At 43.5% G+C, this 21,598-nt stretch overlaps 1 protein-coding gene across 1 annotated transcript in view; it reads right to left on the reverse strand.

The window, feature by feature from the left end:
• The window catches only part of Grin2b (glutamate ionotropic receptor NMDA type subunit 2B), a 314,994-nt gene that overhangs the window by 189,047 nt on the left and 104,349 nt on the right, over positions 1-21,598 (reverse strand). The window contains exon 2 of the mRNA XM_052172738.1: positions 3,520-4,118. Coding sequence (XP_052028698.1) covers positions 3,520-4,118 — 599 coding nt within the window. The remainder of the gene's footprint in view (positions 1-3,519; positions 4,119-21,598) is intronic.

A 21,598-nucleotide genomic window follows, 5' to 3' on the forward strand; every position in this document is an offset into this window, starting at 1 on the left:
TGAACACTAAAAATAACAGAAAAGTGCATGGGTCTGCGGAACCAGCTCAAAGGGAAGGTTCCCCACCTCAGAGAGAACAGCTAGGCAGGCTGCCCTCCTCTGCAGAGTGGACAAGCTCTGCTTCTGGGAGGACCTTGCTCTCATCCTTCCCCTGGTGTCACACACTGTGTTAGAATAAGGACAGAGAGACGGGAAGGGCAGGAAACTGCTGCTTGCTCTCACGGAGCAATTCTGGAAGGCACCTTAATTAGGAAAACATTAGATTTAGTGAACTTCTGTAATGGGGGATGTCAGTCCAAGGCTCACAAGTAACTTGGGAGTGCCAGTCAAGACAAACAGAGGCCTAGCCATGATTAGCACAGGGCAAGCAAAAGAGCATCTGCTTGTGTCTGCTGGTGGCAAAGGGCGTGTGAGAGAGTGCGTGAAACAGAGCGAGGAGGGCTAGGGATGTAGCTTCGGGGCAGTGTGCTTGCTTAGCACGACTAAAGCCGTGGACTTGAGCCCCAGCACCACAATCACATAAGCTGGATGTGGTGATGTATACCTGTAATACTATCTCAGAGGCAGGGGGCAGGGTCATGAGGAGTTTAAATCATCATCCCTGGACTACACTACAAGTTCCAACCTAGGGCACATGATGAGACACAATGACAATGACAGAAAGGGACTTACAAGCGAAAAGAGACCTTAGTGTATTAAAAAACAAAACAAAACAAAGCAAGTGAAGTGTGTGCAGCGCTTTGGGAAGGTCATATTGGAGGGAAAGAAGGCATGAGCCGTTTTTTGCAGAGACAGGCAGAGCCCATGCTGTGTAAAACTTTATAAACCATATTAAGGAGACTCCTCCTTATTAGAGCAGCAATAAAAAAAGCGACTGGAAGGCACTAAGCAGGCAGACGGTGAAATCACGTTCGATCGTAGATCACTCAGGGCACAGCACGGATTGCAAGGAAGCAGAACTGGCTACAGGCAGAGCAGTCAAGAGGCCTGCAGCAGCACAGGGAAGAAGATAGGATGGGAAAAGGTAGGAAAGAGGAACACACAGCCAAGGCATTCCAGAGCTGCCGAGAGACTGAAATTCAAGGAGAACTGTGCACTGGCCACGAGATATCAGGGACACAAGGGGCTACCTTGTGGGAATTTTAATTTCATTAACCCTCTAATAGGCTGCATCTCAGACAGTATAAATTTGGTTAGGAATCTGGGAATGGAAAAAGTAGTTGGACCAGCTCAGGTTTGGAAACATGATTTCCCAATGCCCATAGTATCAAGGGAAATGTCTTACCCGGTTTAAAACACAAGCTGAGTCAGGCCTGGTGGTACAGGCCTGCAATCCCAACTACCCAGGAGACTGGTGGTATAGGCCTACAATCCCAACTACCCAGGAGGCTGGTATGGAGCAACTGCAAGTTCAAGGACTGTCGGGGCTACAGAGAGAATTCAAAGCCAGTCTAGGCAACTTTAACCCCGAATCAAAATAAAATTTTAAAAAAGGGTGTGTGTGGGAGCCGAGGCTATAGCTCAATGGTAGAGCATTTGACTAACACACACACATACACACACACACACACACACACACACACACGGTCCTAGGTTCAATTCCTAGTACCTCAAAAAACAAATGAAGGATGGATTATGAACCTGGGGTTAGGGTGTGATCAGAGAAGTAAACTCCGAGAATAAGCAGATATTGAGACAGTGGCCATTAGTGCAGAAATAAACAGCCAAGAAAGCTGCTTTTCATTTGAACTCTAGATTAAAAGCTTTGCTTAAACCTATAGATCAACTTCCCTCCAGAGATTAAGCGCAGCTAACTCATGGGAACCCTGAGCAGAGGTGTTTTAACTTTCTCAGGCTGCACTCTGGCCTTCCAGGAGCTAGAAGGCATGTCCATGAAGATGCAGGGTTTCTGGACAACATTTGTTATGTCCTAGTTAAATAGTTCAAAATAAATCCTTATGTGGATGTGTTCAAAGCGTGTAGTTGAACAAAAGAAAGTCAGCTATTGAACAGCAGGCCATAGCTCCACTTGTGTAAAAGTCTCTATGTCCATATAGATACAGATGTATAACAAGATGGTTAGGGTGGCTCCTAACTAACTTAATTATATATGGTTAGTTGAATCATGTATAATTCAGGTCATTTTAATTTTTCTTCTTTGTGTTCTGTTTTGTTTGGATCTGTACAGCCTACATACAGGGCCATTTTACAAAAACACAAAGATCACAAAGGAATGGTATACGATCCCCTCCTGCTGCCAATCAACTTTCAAAAGGTCATGGACCAGTCATGGTTGACTCAAATGACGTGAGGTCAGGGACACAGCATCAGAGCACCCCACAGGTGAAGTTCTAAATGTGAAGCATCCTCCCCTGGGGCTCATGTGATCAAGGCCTGGTGCCCAGTTGATAGAACTATTTTAGGAGGTGGTAAGAACTTCGGCAAGTGGGCCCTTGCTTGAGGAATTGGGGCAAATTTTGAAGGATGTACCTGGAATCTTCCTGTCTCTCTCTGGTTTGTGCACACTATGAGGTAAACTGCCTTCCTCACCACATTCTCTCTGCCTCAGTGTCCTCTCCCACATTATGGGTCAGAAGCCATGGAGCCTGCCAATCATGAAATGATGCCTCTGAAACCATGGGCCAAGATGTCTTAGCTCCTTTTAAGTTGTTTCCTTCCAATGTTTTCTCAGAGCAAAAGGGGGCGGGTACTGAAACAAAGTCTTGGCCTTGCTACAGACTGGACTAAAAGGAACATCTCCTGACGCATGAAGACAAGCAGCTGAGGAGCTTGTAAGGAGACCATGTCTATTTCTTTAAGAGATGAACACTTCACAAGCTAATACATGCATGGAGGCTGTTCTCCACTGCCTCCAATACAGCAGCTTTCCAAAGGAAAGTTGACTCCTCTTGCCCCCTTTTCAAAGCCTACTGGCTAAGGTGATCAAATACTCAGGGATGAGAGAGAGAGAGAGAGAGAGAGAGAACTTGCACAAGTGTGCATGTCTGTGTTTGTGTGTGTGCATATGTGTGTGCATGTGTGTATATGTGGGTTTATATATGTTCACACGTGTGCATGTGTGTATGTGAGTTTGTATGTGTGCATGTGTGTATGCATGTGCTCGAGGTTAGGGAATGCAGGGTTTTATATGCCTCAGGCTGCCCTAGCTGCATGCAAATGACAACTTTGAGCTTCGGATCCTCCTGCCCTCCCATGAGCTGGGGTTGCACATGTGCATCACCACTCCAAGGGTGGGGATAGAACCCAGGGCTTCGTGTGTGCTGGGCAAGCACCCTACCATTTGATTTACTATTTGTTTGAATACGAACACAAAAGAGAAAGGTTTAATTAAATACTCCCCCCACCATGACCAAGCACCATTTCAAGGCCAGCCTTGAGCCTGTTGCCATCCTGAACGACATTTCCTTGATCCTGCCTTTGGTCCACCTCCAAGCCCCACCTTTGAGGCTCTCTCCTGGTCTCTCCACGTATGCTCATGCAGGACGGTTCCACACTCACCTATTCAGCATGTTAGACTGGTAGATCCTCTTCTCGTGGGTGTTGTAGCAACTGCTCTTGGGCTCGGGGATGAAGCTGTGCTCAGAAAGCATGTCCGAGGCCGCAGTGGTGATGATGGCGATCCCATCTCTCACTCTGGCGGGAAGGCCATAGTCCCATTCATCGTATGACACAGAGATAAGCCCCGTGGGAAACTCTGAAGGCACTGTGTCCGTATCCCCTGCCACCAGACTCGGCACAATCCACGTGTAGCCATAGCCAGTCAGCCCAACTGAGTTGGCTACTTCGAAGATGTAGGTGGCTTCTTCCTTCGTGCAGTAGAGGAGAATGATGGGGCTTTGGAGCTTCTTGAGCTGATTCTGGATCTTAGAGTCGCCGTCGTCTAGGGACATGTCCAGCAGGAGGACTTCCTCGAGCTCCCAGCCCACGAAGCTGTTCTCAATCGTGCTGCGGATCTTGTTCACGAAGTCCTGGTAGCCGGGGAAGTAGGTGGTGACGATGGAAAAGATGTACCAGTCGTATTCCTCCATGATGTTGAGCATGACAGAAGCTTGCTGTTCAATGGATGGGCCAAACTGGAAGAACATGGAGGACTCATCCTGGAGTAGTCAAAATACAAGAAAAAAAGGGAAGAAATGGGAAAAAAATCAAACAGATAGCCACGGGGATTATCAATCAACTAGATACAAAAGTTCATGCTCATTTTTTTTTGTCATAGAGTTTTCATTTTCTTTTCAGTAGGAAAAAAATGCTTTTGAATTTTGATGGTAAGTATACTCACCCACAATGTACCTGATACTTGGCTATGGAAAGCAATGATAACATATAGCTAGCTGTTAGTAACACAGCCCCTATAGTACTGGAGAATGAAAGCAAGGTCTCATACGCTATGCTTTACCACTGAGCCTATATACTCACTGTACCCCCCTGCCTTCACTGTCCACTCCACATAAAAAATTGATGTGGGTTCTCACCAGGCTTCCCAGGCTGGACATAAGCTGGCTCTGCTCACTCTATAGTCTCAGGAGACTTTGTGCTTGGGATGCCCCTGCTTGGGGCTTCTGAATAGTAGAAACGACAGGTTCTTATCCCCATGTCAGGCTTATTTCATTCTCTTTTAACTTAGCTTATTCTCTAGTGGTTGTTCTGATAATAAGATATACAACTTAGAGTGAGCTCAAACTACGCCTCTAAGCCATACATTAAAACATTCATAGCTAGACTGCTTATATGGCTGTGATTGATTTTAGAGCAACCAAAAGAAGAGGGCTTGCTTTCTAACTTGCTTTCTAACCCATATAGTGTCTTAGACTGATCTGTGTAACACATAAGCAGGTACACGCACACACTTGCAAACACATACACTCACAGATAATTCTGAACTTGTTTATCTCCCTTTCCCTTTGAGGGAGAAGCCATTTTAAATTTCTCTCATTTTCAGCTGCATTTTACCTGCTGCTTTGAGGTGTCAAAACCTGTATTTTGACTCTACCATATAGCTACCAGAATCTGAAACCTCAAAATGAATACCCTCTCAGCCTCATCCTCTCTCTGTCCATTTCCCCCCTGATTTCTTCCCGGTAATGGTATCACTTCTGTTAATCTATGTCCTCACCTTACATCTGAGAGCCCCTGTCCATTTTGAAATAGTCTAGGCTAACACAATTGTGTCTCTCTTTAAGAGACATTTCCTCCTCCAACGCCCAACAACTCAGGCTTTAAAGTATAGTGACAAGAGACCCAGAAATTGGGCCTTTAAGCAAAATTGTATAGTGATTTCTTAGCCAATCCTATGTTAGGAATACATAGCCAAGAAACAGCCAAGTATTTCTTGAATGCCAAATGTATTGACAATAATACAAGCTGAAAAGTATCCGACTTGTATCTCTAGACCCTAGTTGGGCAGTGGGAGCTGCCATCCCCCACCCCTACACCCCTGGCTTTGCCAGAGGAATGTGTGGTTCTCATGCATGGACTGGTCACCCTGACCCAGCGTACCCAGAAGATATGTTTGTCTGTCTGCTGGGTGGTGAGTCGTCTCGCTAACGGAGCCATGTTTCTATTCATGCCTGTCTCCACTGGGCTTAACAGGGATGAGCCCCAAAAGGCTACAGAAGTCAACAACGTAGGGAAGATGAAGCAGCAACAATAGATAGGTAAAGGAAAGAGAACTAATCCAGGTTAGAATAATTGATGGCAGTACGTGTGCCATCCCCAACTTTGCTAGACCCTGCTCCTGGATTTTCTCTAAGGCACAAGGAGTGTTCTTCAGGTAAAAGTAGCCAGTTTTCCATGGACGGTTGCAGTTGTGATGTGGACTAAGTGTTGTCCCTTCCTTCTAATAAATCCTCTAATCTCCAAGGTGAAGGGAGTAGGATGTGTTGTCCTTTGAGAGATGATAGGTCTTATAGGCCAAAATCTCAGAAACAGGATTAATGTCCTTTTAAAGAAGTCTCCAGAGAGCTGCCTGGACCCTTTCACCTTGAGTGGACACACAGAGAAGTCGCCTCTACAAACCGAAGGGAGAGTCTTCTCCAGACACCAAATCTGCTAGCACCAATGATCTTGGACTTTTCAGGTTTCAGAACTGTGAAAACTAAACTTGTGTTGTTGATAAGCTGTCTCTTTTATGACATTTTTATAGCAGCTTAAAATGACTAAGACGAGTGGGTATCGGAGACAATGAAACTTAATTATTCCAACACTTGTCAGGGACCTGCAGAGAACCACAAGGGAAAAAAGATAGAAAAGGAAGCCCATTGACAGAAGAATTCATCCAGAATAGATGCTGCTTGAAGGAGATATCAGCTTGATTTTCTTGTAAACATGGTCTTGGAGATTTTCAAATGGGAAATCTCATCCTGTGAGTTTCCACAAGCCCAATGGTTACACAAAGTGAAAATGTTTTCAATATACTCTAAGACTCTAGGACTTAGGGAGAAGGAAATCTCAATTGCAAATGAAATAAATCAACCTGTTCTGTGATGGGTGAACAGAATTTAATCACAAGGAGACTCTTGAATGCACTTGAAGCCCCACATATGGTGAGGCTGTAATTGGCTCAAATGCACAGCAAGAATCAGCTTTGAGAAAAACTCATGGTTGTCTTTCTCAGATGGTCAATGTTAATGAGAGTGAACTTAAAGAATGAGAAATCTGCTAAACAGCAACTTGACCCTCTCTCCTTTTTGTCTTCTAATGGCTCCCCACAGTTAAAAATGAACTCATAAAGACACTGCCCAGCTATTCGGCAAAGAAAACTAATCTACAATGAGAGTGAGAAAAGAAATTCTATGTGGTTGGATCACACCCCTACTGCATTGTGAGCACACCTTCAAATGCCATGGTCATATACAACCCCTGTCCTATAAAACCCTCGGCATGCTCACCTTACCCATTTGCTATTGCCAGGCCTCTATTCTATACTCATTCAATAAAATTCAATAAAATACCTTCTATAGCCATTTTATCTACCACCAAACCAAGTTTGAAGCCAAGTAGAAACCAAGAGACAGTTATCGCTTGGGCAAAGGCCAATATATGATGTATAATGGGGAGTATAATGTTGTTTGTTTAGTTGACATATCAGTCTGGTGTACAGTGGTTAGGAATAGAATAGCTCTTTTTGTCCAACAAAGCTTTGAGCTAACTCTAAGTCGCACACCGTGAGGGTTTTACAAATTATGTCCTCTGCCACAAATCAAGGCCTAATCTTCATCTGTGCATGGAGTGGAAAGTACTGGTGGCCACACATCTATCTTTGCAGGCACCCGGCATGTGCTATGATCTCCCACTAGTGATCAAGATGAAGGACAGAGATATAATTCTATTTGCAGCTCACTGTGATTCCCTGTGAACATTTTTATCTCCTAATGCTATTACAAAATGTTGACACTCAGGGGTCCTTGGAGAAGCCACCTCCCTCCAGTGAAAATTCCCAGCCAAATTTATTGCATGAATGCACTTCAACTTGCCTTAAGAGCATCTTGAAAGTCTTCCTGCATAAAGGCTGCCTTAACTGAGACGAGCAATTAGCACAGGGGAGGCAGAATTGTACATTACATTACATTGATGTTGGTGGTGTTTATTTGCTAATAAGAAGAAATAAAAAGAAGTATTTTTTTTTCATTCCATTATCTTTCTCAGAAAACAGTTGCCTAAAGAATTAGGAGCACAAGATGATTTTCATCATCCAGATCCCCTACTGATCCAATTCTGAATTTTTTTTAAAAAAAAGTATCCCAATGACCACAGTGCCCCTGGCAACAGTCATCATCTTAGTTCCCTGCCCCCAACACACACAGCAGATGAACCGAGACATTTGTCTAAGATTGTGTCTCTTCCTTGGATTCAGAGCCCTCCAGGCATGATTGGCTGTCAAGGTGTTATAAAGTCCTGCTCTGTTTGCCCTAAATCCAGGCAGTGCTTAAGTGTCTGTCTAGCTTCTGAATTCCCTACAAGGTTAGTAGAGCGCTGTTACAACCACATTCCCTGTTCCTCCCCTTCTGCTCAGTCTAGTTTTCCCTTCCTGGACCTTTCTTAGTGTTGGTGTCAATATCTTCCTTCATCAAGCTGCACCCGGCCTTCACACTCAGCCTGCTTTCTGTGGATCCTGACTCCACTAACCCTCTGTTAGAAATGTTGAAAAAGGGTGTCTTAAAGGCATGAACAGAGGGGCTGGGAGGATGGCTCAGTTGCTAAAGTACCTCTCAGTGATGAGACAGGAAGGTCCCTGATGTTCACTGGCCAGTCATTTTTGCCAATTTGTAAGCATCATGTACAGTAAAAGACGCTTTCTCAAAAGATAAGGTGAACAGTGATAGAGGAAGATACCAAATGTGGAGCTCTGGACTTAATATACCCATGTACAGATATGCACACTCATGTGGATGTACACACACACACACACACACACACACACACCATAAATAAAAATAAAAAATATTTTAACATAATACTTATATTCATAAATTATGGTGAGTTATGCAGTAGAAAGATAATCCTCATCTGACTAGAGATGTCAGAACTAGGGTGAAGAGAGGTCAGCTGAATATCAGAAGTGCATTGGTAGTAGTTGTATTTCTTAATGGAATAAACCTTAGAAGGTAGTGGATTCTCCCTCACCTAAGAACCAGGAGCTTCATTCTTATCTGATGAAGGGTTCCTTTCCGGTGCTCTAACTTCATTCTCCCACCTAAGACCTAGATCATGGGTTATGCCCTTGATAGATGTTATCTTTTTTAACTCTCAAGGGGAGGCTAATCCTCACTGTCTGTGCCTTTTCAACCGTGCGTTTCTGTCTCTAACTTAGTACCTATCACATAACAGCAAGCAAATTTATCTCTTCTTTCTAGCAATGTAGGCTTTCTGTATGTGTGTGCACATAGTATGTGGTATGTTTATGTACCTACATACATCCTGCAAGTGTGCATGAATGTATCTCTGCATATGTGTAGAGGTTGTCGGTGTCTTCCTTGATCATTCTTCTGTGGTAGCTTGAATAAGAATGGCCAAGTAGGCCAATACCTTTGCAAGCTTGGTCACCAAGCCAAGGAGTGGCACTACTTGACAGTGTTAGAAGGATTAGGGGGTGTGCACTTGCTGGAAGCAGTGGGTCACTGAAGATTGGCTTTGAGGTTTCAAAAGCCGATGTCAAGCCCAGATTCTGTCTGTCTGTCTGCCTGTTTACCTGTCAGCCTCCCCCCCCCATTTTTCCTCTCTGAATTTAAAGATTTATTTATTATTATATATAAGTACACTGTAGCTGTCTTCAGACATACCAGAAGATGGTGTCAGATCTCATTACAGATGGTTGTGAGCCACCATGTGGTTGCTGGGATTTGAATTCGGGGCCTTTGGAAGAGCAGTCAGTTCTTTTAACCACTGAGCCATCTTTCCTGCTCCTTCTCTCTGCATTTAGATCAGAATTCAGCTCTCTGCTACTGTTCTACTGTCTGCCCACATGCCACCATGCTCCCTGCCATGATGATAATGGACTAAACATCTGAAACTGCAGTAACTGACAATTAAATGCTTTATATAGTTGCTTTGGTCATGGTATCTCTTCACAGCAACAGAGCAATGACTAAGACAGAAGTTCTAATTTTTTTTCTTCCTGAGACAGTGTCCCATTGAACCCAAAGCTCACTGATTGTCTAGACCAGCTGAGTTGCTCCAGGGATCGACCTATCCTCACCCATGTCTCAGTGCCAGGTTGACAGAGACTTGTGGCCATGCCCAGATGTTTACAAGAGTACTGGGTACTCAAACCCGGGTCCTCATCACAGGTTTCTTACTGACTAGCTCATCTCTCTACCCTCAAATGTCTTTATTTCTCTCTAAAATGCTAAACAGCACATGGGGGTGGGGGGTGGGGAGTGGCGGGGGATGGGGGGAAGCTCTGTGTGTTCACTATTGTTATGAGGAAACGATTTAATTGGTGGAAAGTTGGCAGAAAATATCTTGATGACATCATGAAGTTTCCTATTCCTATGATGAAAGTGCAAATCTTCACCATGAAAATGGGCTGTGCCCAAAATGTTACATGCAACATGCACTCTTAAGAAGAGGAGAGCTGACCCCTGCTAGAGGCAGTCACAGTGGTTGAGAGTATTACCAGCACTTTGACACACTCCCATCGATGGGTTAGGGTTAGGGTTAGGGTTAGGGTTAGGGTTAGGGTTAGGGTTAGGGGTTAGGGTGAGGGTTTTGTTTAGGGATGGGGGGTTAGAGATAGGGTTTGGTTTAGGGTTGGGGGTTAGGGTTAGGGTTTCGGTTAGGGTTGGGGGGTTAGAGATAGGGTTTGGGTTAGGGTTGGGGTTAGGGTTAGGGTTTCGGTTAGGGTTGGGGGGTTAGAGATAGGGTTTGGGTTAGGGTTGGGGGTTAGGGTTAGGGTTTCGGTTAGGGTTGGGGGGTTAGAGATAGGGTTTGGGTTAGGGTTGGGGGTTAGGGTTAGGGTTTCGGTTAGGGTTGGGGTTTAGGTTTAGGGTTATGGTTAGGGTTAGGGTTTGGGCTAGCACCTTATCTCTGCACATCTCCTCTAATCCCCTTCCTCTTGTTCTTTCTAATCCTGACTCCTAGCTCCCAGCACCACTCAACTGAGGCACCTCCTGCAAAATGCAGAGGTGCCCTTGACATGCCAAGCCCAAGGTCAATGTGCAGTCAATTGTTTCCTACAAACTGGCTATGATCTCCTTCACCTTATCACCATAAAACTGCTAAGTGGCCCAGTCACTTTTGCTCCTACTTCGTTCATAAAGAAGCAAGGTGATTCTTCTAGAACATAAATCAATCATGCTACTCTCTGCCTCAGCCCTTCATGGCTTCCTTATTCACTGAATGAAGGAGCCAATCAACTTGGTTTGGGATCTCCTTTATCCATCATATCATGATACTCCACCTCCTCACTCTCTGCCTGAAACTCTCCAGCTTCCCAAGTATCTATAGGGTTAACACATGTATCTTTCTGTTAAAGTCTTACCTTTTCTTGCTAGGGAGGTGTCTCTGGATAAAACATTTGCTTGCTAATATATGTATACAACACACACACACACACACAATTGCTTTCTCAGATGTGGCAAGCACACAATTCTTCAGTCTTTTGTTAGCTTTCTTTCTTGAGTAATTTTTTAGTATCTTAACATCTTTTGCATTATTCTTAGGACTTTGTAACATCATCTAGAAAATGGTTCTTCTAGGGTATTTGAGTCATTCATATCAAAACAAACAAAATTTTCTTTTGTGTTATCCCCATGTCTTTCTACTTAAAATTTTAATTAGTGTGTATTAATTGTACAAAGTAATAGGTTTCATTATAATATTTGCATTGATGTGCATCATATCCTTGACTCATAGTCATCCTTTCAAGTCTCACTCTCCATCCCTCCCTGTCCCTTTCTTTCCCCAAATCGTCCCTCTTTGACTATCATGGCCCATTATATATTTCCATCCAAATTCCATAGGAGAGAGGGACTATGTGGTCATTGTCTTTCTGAGTCCTTTTCGCTATCAGCAACATCTCATGCTTCTTATGACACACAGGCTAGTTCCAACATTCAGCTACTGTGAATGTGTCACCACAATCGTGGATGCTTAGCTGTCTGTTTCTCGCTTGAGATTCCTGTAGCTATGCATACAGGGGACTAGCTATGCTGCCTCAGAGGACAGTTCTAGTTTTAGTTTTCTAAGGAGCCTTCACTTGGGTTTCCATGGGGGCTACACTAATTTACATCCACACCAATAGTCCTAGATGGTTTCCTTGGAGAGAATTCCATCTCTCTGAAAGTCTAGATCTGCTAGGCTGTCACTGATAATTCTTCAGCCCACCAGATTTGAAAAACAGAATAAGATGATGGGACAAGGATCCAGGCTATGAGAGAATATCCCTTTGTGTTTCTTCTACATTTACAGGAAAGTAGAAGTTACAATGAGGGATAGAATTGTTTCTTCCATGATAAAGGGAAGATTTTGTCTCTACCTGGACAGCAAGAGATCACTAGCCCTGCAGAGGCCCACCCTCAGACCAGGCTACCATTTCTTTTCAGCTCACTAAGGCTATAGTTGGCTACCTAAGATGAGTTTTAATGGTGCAAGTTTTGTGTGCAATGTCTTAAGATACAGGTGCATCTGGTCTTCTCCAATTTCAATATTAACTGGAAATGCCACAGCTGAAGTACAGAACAGAAGCTTCCGGTTTGAGAATCTGGAGTTTTCCTACCTGTCAAATGCCAGACTCATTTTCTTTAAAGCCCCGCACATAAAGGAGAACACTGAACACCGAAAGGTCTACAAACGTAAAACCCAGCAGCTTGGTTGGACTCCTTTAAGAGCCACTCCAGGCAATTAAATCCCTTTTGCAGAAGCCAGCAATTTTTGTTCTTCCAAAGATAAGTTTACTCTCTTCTGGTATTTTGTCCCCGTTCTCCTCCCTGATGGGCATTCTTGGTTTTTTTGACCCCTAAATGTAAACTAGAAAACACCTTAAAGATATTTACTTTGAGACTGTCTTTCAGGTTTCTCATAAACTCTAGGTCTCAGATAGTTGTACACCAAGGATCCTGGGAGGAAGAACAGGGGATATTGCAAATTCTGATCCCCATCCCTACTCAGATACCCAACTGAGCTCTTGCCCTGACATCAGAGCAAAGTACTGGCACACAGGACGGGAACTGCAGGAATGTGTTCCCGCTCTGTGAGGTACCAGGGCTGTCAAAATCTTAACAAGCCTATTACATTTCATCGTAAATTAAAATCCCTCTCTATGGCCTACTCCATTCCACACATCAAAACAGTTCTCTGATGGGCTGTAGTTTCGTTAAAAGGCTTCTTTTCTATAAAAGAGCAAGCTGACGAGCCTCCGCAACAACCAGGCTCCGTGATGGATGAGATGCGGTTTTTTTTTAATTGAGAGTTTCATACATGCATCTAATGTGTTTTGATCAAATCTACCCCTACTCCATCCTCCCTACAGCTCCTCCCCATCCTCCCTGCAGATCCTCCCCATCCTCTGTATCTCTTTCCCCTCCCAAGTGCAGCCCACCCCTAGCTTAGATGGTTTAGATGCATCTTAGCGTCGAGGCAAAAATGGTATAAATATTAATCTAATATTAATTAGATAGTAAAGTTATCAGTAATCAGACTCAATTTATTTAGACACATCAATATAAAATCCAATGCGTTCCATGTCTATCCCAGTGTAGATAGGCATAGAAAGTATAAAAAAGAAAGTTACCATAAAACCAAAACCTAATTACTAGGAGGGAAAACAAATACCCTCTTAATAAATATGAAACACTAAACCTCAAACCTTTAGGCTATCAAAATCTCTACATTTAACTTAAGCCAAACAGGTAGCATCTCTGAATTTATGAGGGCTGCTGAAGAACTGGCTTAAGGACAAGCCAGTGAGATCCCTGACGTACAAGCAACATTTTTCAGAGTAAGTATGTCGACATTTGTCTCCAACAAATTGCCATTCCCAGCTCCTCATGCGTGTTTGATCAGAACAGCATTCCCGTACAAAGAGGAGTGGAGAGAGAGAGGCCCTGAAGAATAAAACGGTTTCCCACCTTCCTATTTGATTAGGTCGTGGGTGCCTCCGCCTCCTGTGTGGCCAATGAGAAAGAAAGCCCTGGTTCTGGATACAGTCACTATATTTGTCCCCTTGGGTCTCTTTAAGAATCCCTGGAAAACAAGGGACTCTTTTTTTAATATTTTTATTTTCTATATTCTTTGTTTACATTCCAAATGCTTTCCCCTTTCCCGGATCTCCCCTCCCCATGTGTCAGAGTAGAGAGACAGGGCATGGCCGACTCTTGAATGTGGATCGGCCTCACTTATTTAGCATCAATTAACAAGCCATTGTCTCCAACTGCTAAATCCAGCAAGAAGTTTATTGAGAAAGTTTTTCTTTTTCTTTTTTTCCCCCCTCACTAAACATCAGTGATTGATTTCCCTGTGTGCCTCTGGTTTGGAAAATAGATTGCCCGTTCATTGCAGACAGTGAAGTGCAGATATTCACAATCAAAATGCCTCGGAATTTATTTCCATCATTAAGCCCCAGCTGGTCATTTGTCTTAAGAGAAACAAGCATTTTGAACTGCTCTAGAAATGAAAATAACACAGCATACAGAAAGGTGTTTTAGGGTTATTGGTGGCGGTGTTTGAATGGCAGCAACTCTTGGCAGTACCTGCCTGCCCTGCCTCACTCAGAGGACTTAGAACACTGGCCAGCAGGTAGCTGTTCTCCAAACTCAGACGGGCCAAGAGCCACCCTCACAACACCTTCTTCCAAACCTGGCCACGAGCTTGGCTGGATATTCTTGGCCATCAAGATTGAGCCGGTCTTCCTGTGTGCCTACCACGCGCGTGCACCCAGCCCAATGGGCGGCGTTGCTTCCTTATGTCCTGGTTTTTATTCCAGTCTCCTCCAGATGAAGACTTCTATTCAAAACCTCCAACTACTTTGCCCAGTTGCTGACAACCTGACTACACCCAGTCCCCCACAGCTACAGATGCCTCTTATTTCTCTCTCGCCAGTTCCACCTCCGGCTCTGCAGTGGAGTTCCCAAGTGATTGATGCCAGTGTGCTTGCAGTGACTTGTGACCTTTAAAGACCCCTGCCTGGACACCACACTAGTCTGAAGGACATCGAGGGTCACCTGATCTTACTGGGTACTGAGAGCTTAGTGAGCTGCCCTGTGACAGGCAATTCTGTGTCATAGTTGAGTGTAAAAACTCTCTCTGGCTCTCCCTGAATCTATTGTTTGGATCCATAGATATCATGGTCTGCAGTGGCAAAAAGATGCCATCCCATGTTTGGCAGCTGTGTTGGATTAGCTGCACACAAGTTTCTCTGAATGTTTGATGTTACTGCTCTTTGCTTTAAATGGGAAATCCCTTTCGTTTGGCAGAAGAATCCAAAGCTTTTGATGCCCCGTTCTTAGCATAAACTAGCACTGAAAACCTTTATTGAGTTCCGAGTTCCTTCGATCAGTGAGATGGCTCAGTAGGTAAAGACATCTGTCACTGAGCCTGGCAGTCTGAGTTTGATCCCTGGGACCCGTAGAGTGGAGAGAGAAGACCAGCTCTGCTCACATGTTCTCTGACCCTCAGAGGTATGCCATGGAACATACACACGTGTATATGCACAAATGCTAAATAAATAAGTGAATAAATAAGTAAATGTAATTTTTAAACTTGAAAGAAAAAAGTTAAAAATTAAAACAAAACAAGCTTAGCATTCCACCAGGAGTAGCAAGCAGTACACAGCTGTGATCCCAGCAGCTGGAAGGCTGAGGCTGTGAGGTCATGAGTTTGAGGCCAGTCTGGGCTACATGATGAAACCCAGCCTCAAAAGGAGTAAATATATATCAACAAACAAACACAGATGGGTTCCACATTCCTAACTTTTTGTCCTTTATGTCTGCCCATTTAACTCTAATGGGAATGGCTACCTAGAGTACACACGCAGGAAATGTGGGCCAGGCAGATGTTTAGGTTTACTGGTGGTGGTGTTTTAATGGCAGCAACTCTTAGCCCTGTAGAAGGAGAACCCTCCTAAAACTACCTGCTAGTCAAACACTCAGGTCCATAGTCTTAGAAAAGAGTATCTGATGTAGAATATTAGAGAATTAGCTTCAAATAAAGTTTGTCTTAGTTTGTCCTTTCTGATTTACCATGGTAGAGCTAGCCAGCCTCCCGGTTTCCCCTTTGCTATTGTGAGCTCATGCAGCCTGGGTCCCAGACTTCTCTCTTTGCCTCCTTTGCAACTCATCATCAGAAAACCCTCATTGTTCCAACAAGGGCAAGCCATGTACTCCTGGTCCCCTTGGGACGTAGAGGAACTGAAACACTTTCATTTCTCCACTTGATGCCAGGAGCCTGACAAGAGCAAAAACAGCATTGGCAACTTCGGAAGGACATAACAAAGTTGGTCTAATCTTCCCTGGAATTAAGAATTTAACGAGTAAAAGAAGAGCCCATTTATTTCAATAAAATGTTAAAGGTTTATTTATTTTTTACTTTATTTAATACAGATACCACCGACACATGCGTATTTGGCCTGTGTGTTTTTGTATGTGCAACACATTTACAGTAGCTGTGGAGGACTGAACAAGGTATTGGATTCCCTAGGAATAGAGTTACCCAAGGTTGTGAGGCTCCGTGTGGGAGCTGGGAGACACACCCTGCATTAAGAATTCTTAATTATTGAGCTGGCACTCCAGCTCTGCTGAAAATTGTTATTAAACTATCTTCAGTAATGTGCAGTATTTCCCCACTTCATAACAATTGTTACTGTGACAAAGAAGTCTTCTAAAGAAAATGGCAGGTGGGACATAGCACAGTTGACAGCATTCTCACATTGAATGCCAGAGCATCTGATTCCTAAATGTTCACATAAAAAACAAACAAACAAACAAAAAACCCTCTGGGTGTGGGGCTGCACACTTGTAATCCCGGTATTAGGGAAAAGGCTCAGCAGCCGTCCAGACTAGCCCACTATGTAAACTCCGTGGCAGTGAATTTGTTTCTTATACAAATAATATCCAAGGAATGGCACCCAGGATAATCCTCTATACTCCACTACACACACACACACACACACAAATGGGGGAGAGTTACAGAGAGAGAGAGGGAGGGAGGAAGGGAAGGGAAGGAGGGAGGGAGGGAGGGAGGGAGGGAGGGAGGGAGGGAGGGGAGAGGGAGAGGGAGAGAAGAGAGAAAGAAAGAAGAGAGAGAGATCGAGTACGCTTCCATTTCAGCTTGAGCTCAGCAGAATGACTCCTACAAAAGAAGATACTGAAGAAACCAAGAGCTATCTCCCCATTCGTGGCCTCTAATTACAATTAGACACTGTGATAATTGGTGACCCGAGAATGCACAATCATCATTCACAAGCCCATCCTGGGCAGGCACCTCAAGAAATCTGTCCTTCAGTCACTCAAAATATATGGGGATCTACCTGAAGGCTATGGAGACTCGGGTGGGTGCACAAATACCAGTCTCAACAAAGCTGCCTGGGCTGAAGGAAAAGAGATGGACTACATCAAATCCCTCTGCAAATATTTTTTTTTCAGAAAACATAATAGGAATCTCTAAAGAGTCAGTAAACAAGTCCTCCACTCTATGCTTGTCTCCATGTTACAAATCTACAGATCTAATTGCTAAATTGAGTGGGGGTGGAATAAGGGAGGGGATGAGGAGAGAGGGCAAAGGAGAAAAGGAAAGAAAGGAAGGAAGGAAGGGAAGGGAGGGAGAATGGGAGGGAAGAAGGAAGGGAGGGAAGGAAGGAAGAATAGAAAGGAACAAAGGAACAAAGGAAAAAGGAAGGAGGGAAGGAAGAGGGAGGAAGGGAAGGCGGAGGAAGGGAGGGAAGAAGGAAGGAGGGCGGGGAGGAAGAGAGAGAGGGAGGGAGAAATAGAAAGGAAGAAACAAAGAAGGGAAGGAGGGAGGGAGAGAGGAAAAAAGAGAGGGAGGGAAGAAGGAAGAAAGAAAAAAGGAGAAAGGAAAGAAGGATGGAAAGAAAGAGCGAATGAGAGAAAAGGAAGGAAAATAGCAATTGTTATTTCAAACAGAGAAATGTGGGATTTGTTTTTTGTCCACTCCTTTCAAAGCTCCCTTGAGTGGCCAATTGGCATTATAATTAGATACTGACTGGAGCTCTTTAATTGCTAATCTGTACCCTCACAGTCGGGTCTCTGACCACAGATGACTCAGCAGACAAGCTTGAGGCTCACGTGATATCGTCTCTGTAGACGGCCACTCCAGCAACTCAACTGAAGTCAACTGCCATGGATACTCATCTGCACTGATTAACCAGATGGAAGCCTCCTAGGCCGCTGCAATGGCATTTCCCTATAGCTTTGGTGTGCTTCAGCCTGTGAGCCCAGTCAACTCACAAAGAACAAAGATGCAGAATGGCTCAAAAAGTTGGTGTCCATCACTGAGCAAGACCACAGCTCAGCAGATGAGGAAGATGAGGAAGGTGCAACTAGGTGTTTTTCTAAGTCTTTTTAAAAAATTTGTTATTTCCTCCAGTTGCAAGGGCCAGTGAGCCCAGCAGAAATATGTCCTGTGTCTCAGTTCTAGCATGCTGAAGATTAACTCCTTTGGTTCTCACAGTCTCTTTTGTGAAGGAACAAAACACTACTTAAAAAAAAAATCAAACAATCAGATTGGTGTTCAGATGGGTCGTGGTTTGTCATTACCCATTAGCAAAGATTACTATTAAATACACTTCATTTTTTCTTCCTAGATACAAGCAACCATCTTTTCTTTTTTCATTTAAGGCTCGGTTGTTCTTTGAGTTTTTAAATATAGGATTCTTTGAAACTCATGCTGCTCTTGAATCCCCTATGTAGCTAAGGCTAGCCTTGAACTCTGGTTACCCCTACCTCTTCCTGGGTGCTAGGATTGCAAGACTGCGACCTCCTGCACAGATAATTTCTTACAGTTCTTATAACGATATTTACTGAGCTGCTTACTAGATGTTCTATGCTGTCTAGGCATTATGCAAATTAATCCTCATACCTCTGTGCAATGAGCCTCGTTACTTTCTCTTTCTTACCAATGAGACAATGAGTTTTGGAAAGTTAAATGACTTGTTAAGGTTGCTATCAGGAGACAATCTAGACAGATCTGGCTCAGGTTGCTTAGACACGTAACCACTACGGAATACATGTTCTGGAACTTCCATGTTCAGAAGCCCCCATCTGAGCCATCTAAGTCTAGTCTTACTTCAGTTGACAATAGCCCGTCACATAGTAAGAGTCTAACCTCTATGACACTATATAGAGTGTTTTGCAACATCCCAACATTCCTGTGACCCATCCCTCTAGCCTCTGCCTGCTAGCAATGGCCTTGCTAGTATTCTTTTGTCACACAGCCATGGAACAAGTTCTTTAAAACGTTACGACTGGCCAATCAGTCACATATTTATTAAATGCTATGGGAGGTGAAGGGAAAATAGCGATGACTTACACAAAGTAATTGTATCTAATTGAAATGATAAAGTTAGTTTTGAGATATCCTAAGATACATGAGAAGAGAACCCAGTATGTGTGGATAACTTTACTGTGTACATGTGGTGTGTGTGTGTGTGTGTGTGTGTGTGTGTGTGTGTGTGTAGCTGTTCCTGTGTATGGAGGTCAGAGGTTGATTTATGGTGTCCTTCTCAATCATTTTCCACCTTGTATTTTGCTTTTGTTTTTGTTTTTTTTGAGACATGGTCTCTCTTCCTCAGCCTGCCACTCTCCAGTCAGGCTAGACTAACTGACCACTGGGCTTCAGAGAACTGCTTCTCCTCTCCCTACTCACCAGCCAACCAGAACTGATCTACAGACAAATGTAGGCTTTTTACTTGGGTGCTAGGGCTCCAAATACAGGTTCTCATGATTCTACGGCAAGAAGTTTACCCACTGCCCCTGGACAGCTATCATTTTAAGTCTTCTCTGTATATACCTTTAACAACATTTTTTTTTACACTTCCCACCAGTTGGTACACTGAGCAAACAACACCCATGTGTGTGCACTGGCACCCAAGTGCCACACTGTGGTCAGGGGCACAGATAGCCCTGGGCCTCGAGCTTGTCCTTCCAGCTGTGCTGGGGTGGACGGTGAAACTCAGGTGTCTGCTATCGCACACACAAGGTGGAGGATGATGGACACGGCACACCGCAACACATCCAAATCGTATCTACAGCCTAAATGAATTACACATAACTCTTCTCCCTTGATCTTCCCAGACTTTCATTTTCATCTCAGAAGATTAGATTAGTATGACAGGACTTGTCCATTATGAAGTCAGGCTCCTGGATAAAAGGCTTCTTCCCTTCAAATGATTGCAAATTGGTTTTGTTAGGATTTCATTTCAGCTTTCCTTGAAAGAAGCTACGGGTGACCATTTCTAGTTTCATTTTGTCCTTCTAGGGGAACAGTCATGTCTAGTATTTTCTCCTTCTTCCACATATTGGATTCCTTTCTGCTGTCCCTTTCCCTCTGGACATAAAATACCTTTTAATTAGACACACTGGCCAAAAAATCAATCACTTATTTAAATGCTGCATAGAGGTGACTTAAGTCACAAATTTATATTTAAGCAACTTGCAAAAGCAAAGCATTCTGATCCTAAATTCTCCTCCCATTCAATGTATTACCCCCTGCATGCCAACCACTTCACAATATATAGAGGGATGCCTTAAATCTATCAGTTCTCAAAGCCGCCTGCCTGTTTAAAGAAATATAATGACCACTTCTCTTGCTTTCTTACCCATTAAATAAAGATCAATTTTAAAAGAGCTGCTTTTATTCTTGGCCAACAGAAATTGAATGATCATGTGGTGACACCAGGTGTGCCAGTGCCTCTCTGGAGCCTTGGTACCTTGGTGTGGCTCAGCAGGGATTCTCATGAGTTAAAGGTCAACTTGGGCTATATGGTGAGTATTGGGCCAGTCAAGGCTGCACAGTAGGACTGCCTCCAAAAACAATGCTAAACTTACTACATTAATCATAATGATTAATAATGATAATAAATATAGTCATGATCTAGCACAATCTTCTACCCTTTTCATGCTAACAAACAAAAGAAACAGGGCAAGATATTCTTGACTTCCTGTTGACACACTTAACGATTTTTCAACATAGTTACTAAAAGTCATAGGTTCAATTTGCAAGTTATGCTTCACAGAAAAGAGGAAAGATGTCTTTGACTCATTAGAAAATTGTTCATTTTATTCATATTTCTGTATTCCTCAATGATGGCAAGATTATCAGAATTATCTAGATAAGAATCACCAAAATAGTTTACACTAAGTAAATGTGAACTCTGAGATGATGCAGCCACTATGGGAATGCTATGAAGCTCTACCCCGCTCCAAAATTAAAATTATAATCACCCTATGGCCCAGCTAGACCACTTCTGGGTATTTTCCAGGAGTGTAAGTTCACTGATGACCAATATGTCCACTTATACGCCTGCTTACTATTGCACCATAGGTAGGAAATGGGATCACATCATACATGTTCATTAACAGATGATAAACAAAAAAAAGTGTAGTGTAGTACATATACAATAGAATTTTATTCAAGTATTAAAAAAATCATGACAGTTGCTCAGATCAACGTATTAAGTGAAATAAACCAGACTCAGAGAGACAAACACTATGTGTTGGTGTGGTGTTTAGGTTTGTGTGTATATGTGTGTTTATGTGTATTTGTGTATATGTGTGTATGTATGTGTGTATTTGTGTGTTTCTGTGTATGTGTGTGTGTGTGTGTGTGTGTGTGTGTGTGTGAGAGAGAGAGAGAGAGAGAGAGAGAGAGAGAGAGAGAGGTAGAGAGAGGTGGGCTTTATGGGTACAGGCAAGTGTGTGTCTCCCACAGTCCATCTTTGGAGGTCAGAAGACAACTTCCATCTTCGTTTCTTTACTGCTTCATAAGCAAGCCTACCTGGCTGTTGGAAGTCTCACAACACTCCCATCTCTGCTTCCCCCATCCCTGAGGGAGCACACCAGATTACAGACTCCTGTACTACTACTGCCCCGCCCCCAATTTTACATAGGTTCTGAGTATCTGAACTCAG

The sequence above is a fragment of the Apodemus sylvaticus genome, chromosome 2, assembly GCF_947179515.1.
Source record: "Apodemus sylvaticus chromosome 2, mApoSyl1.1, whole genome shotgun sequence".
NCBI classification, from domain to species: domain Eukaryota; kingdom Metazoa; phylum Chordata; class Mammalia; order Rodentia; family Muridae; genus Apodemus; species Apodemus sylvaticus.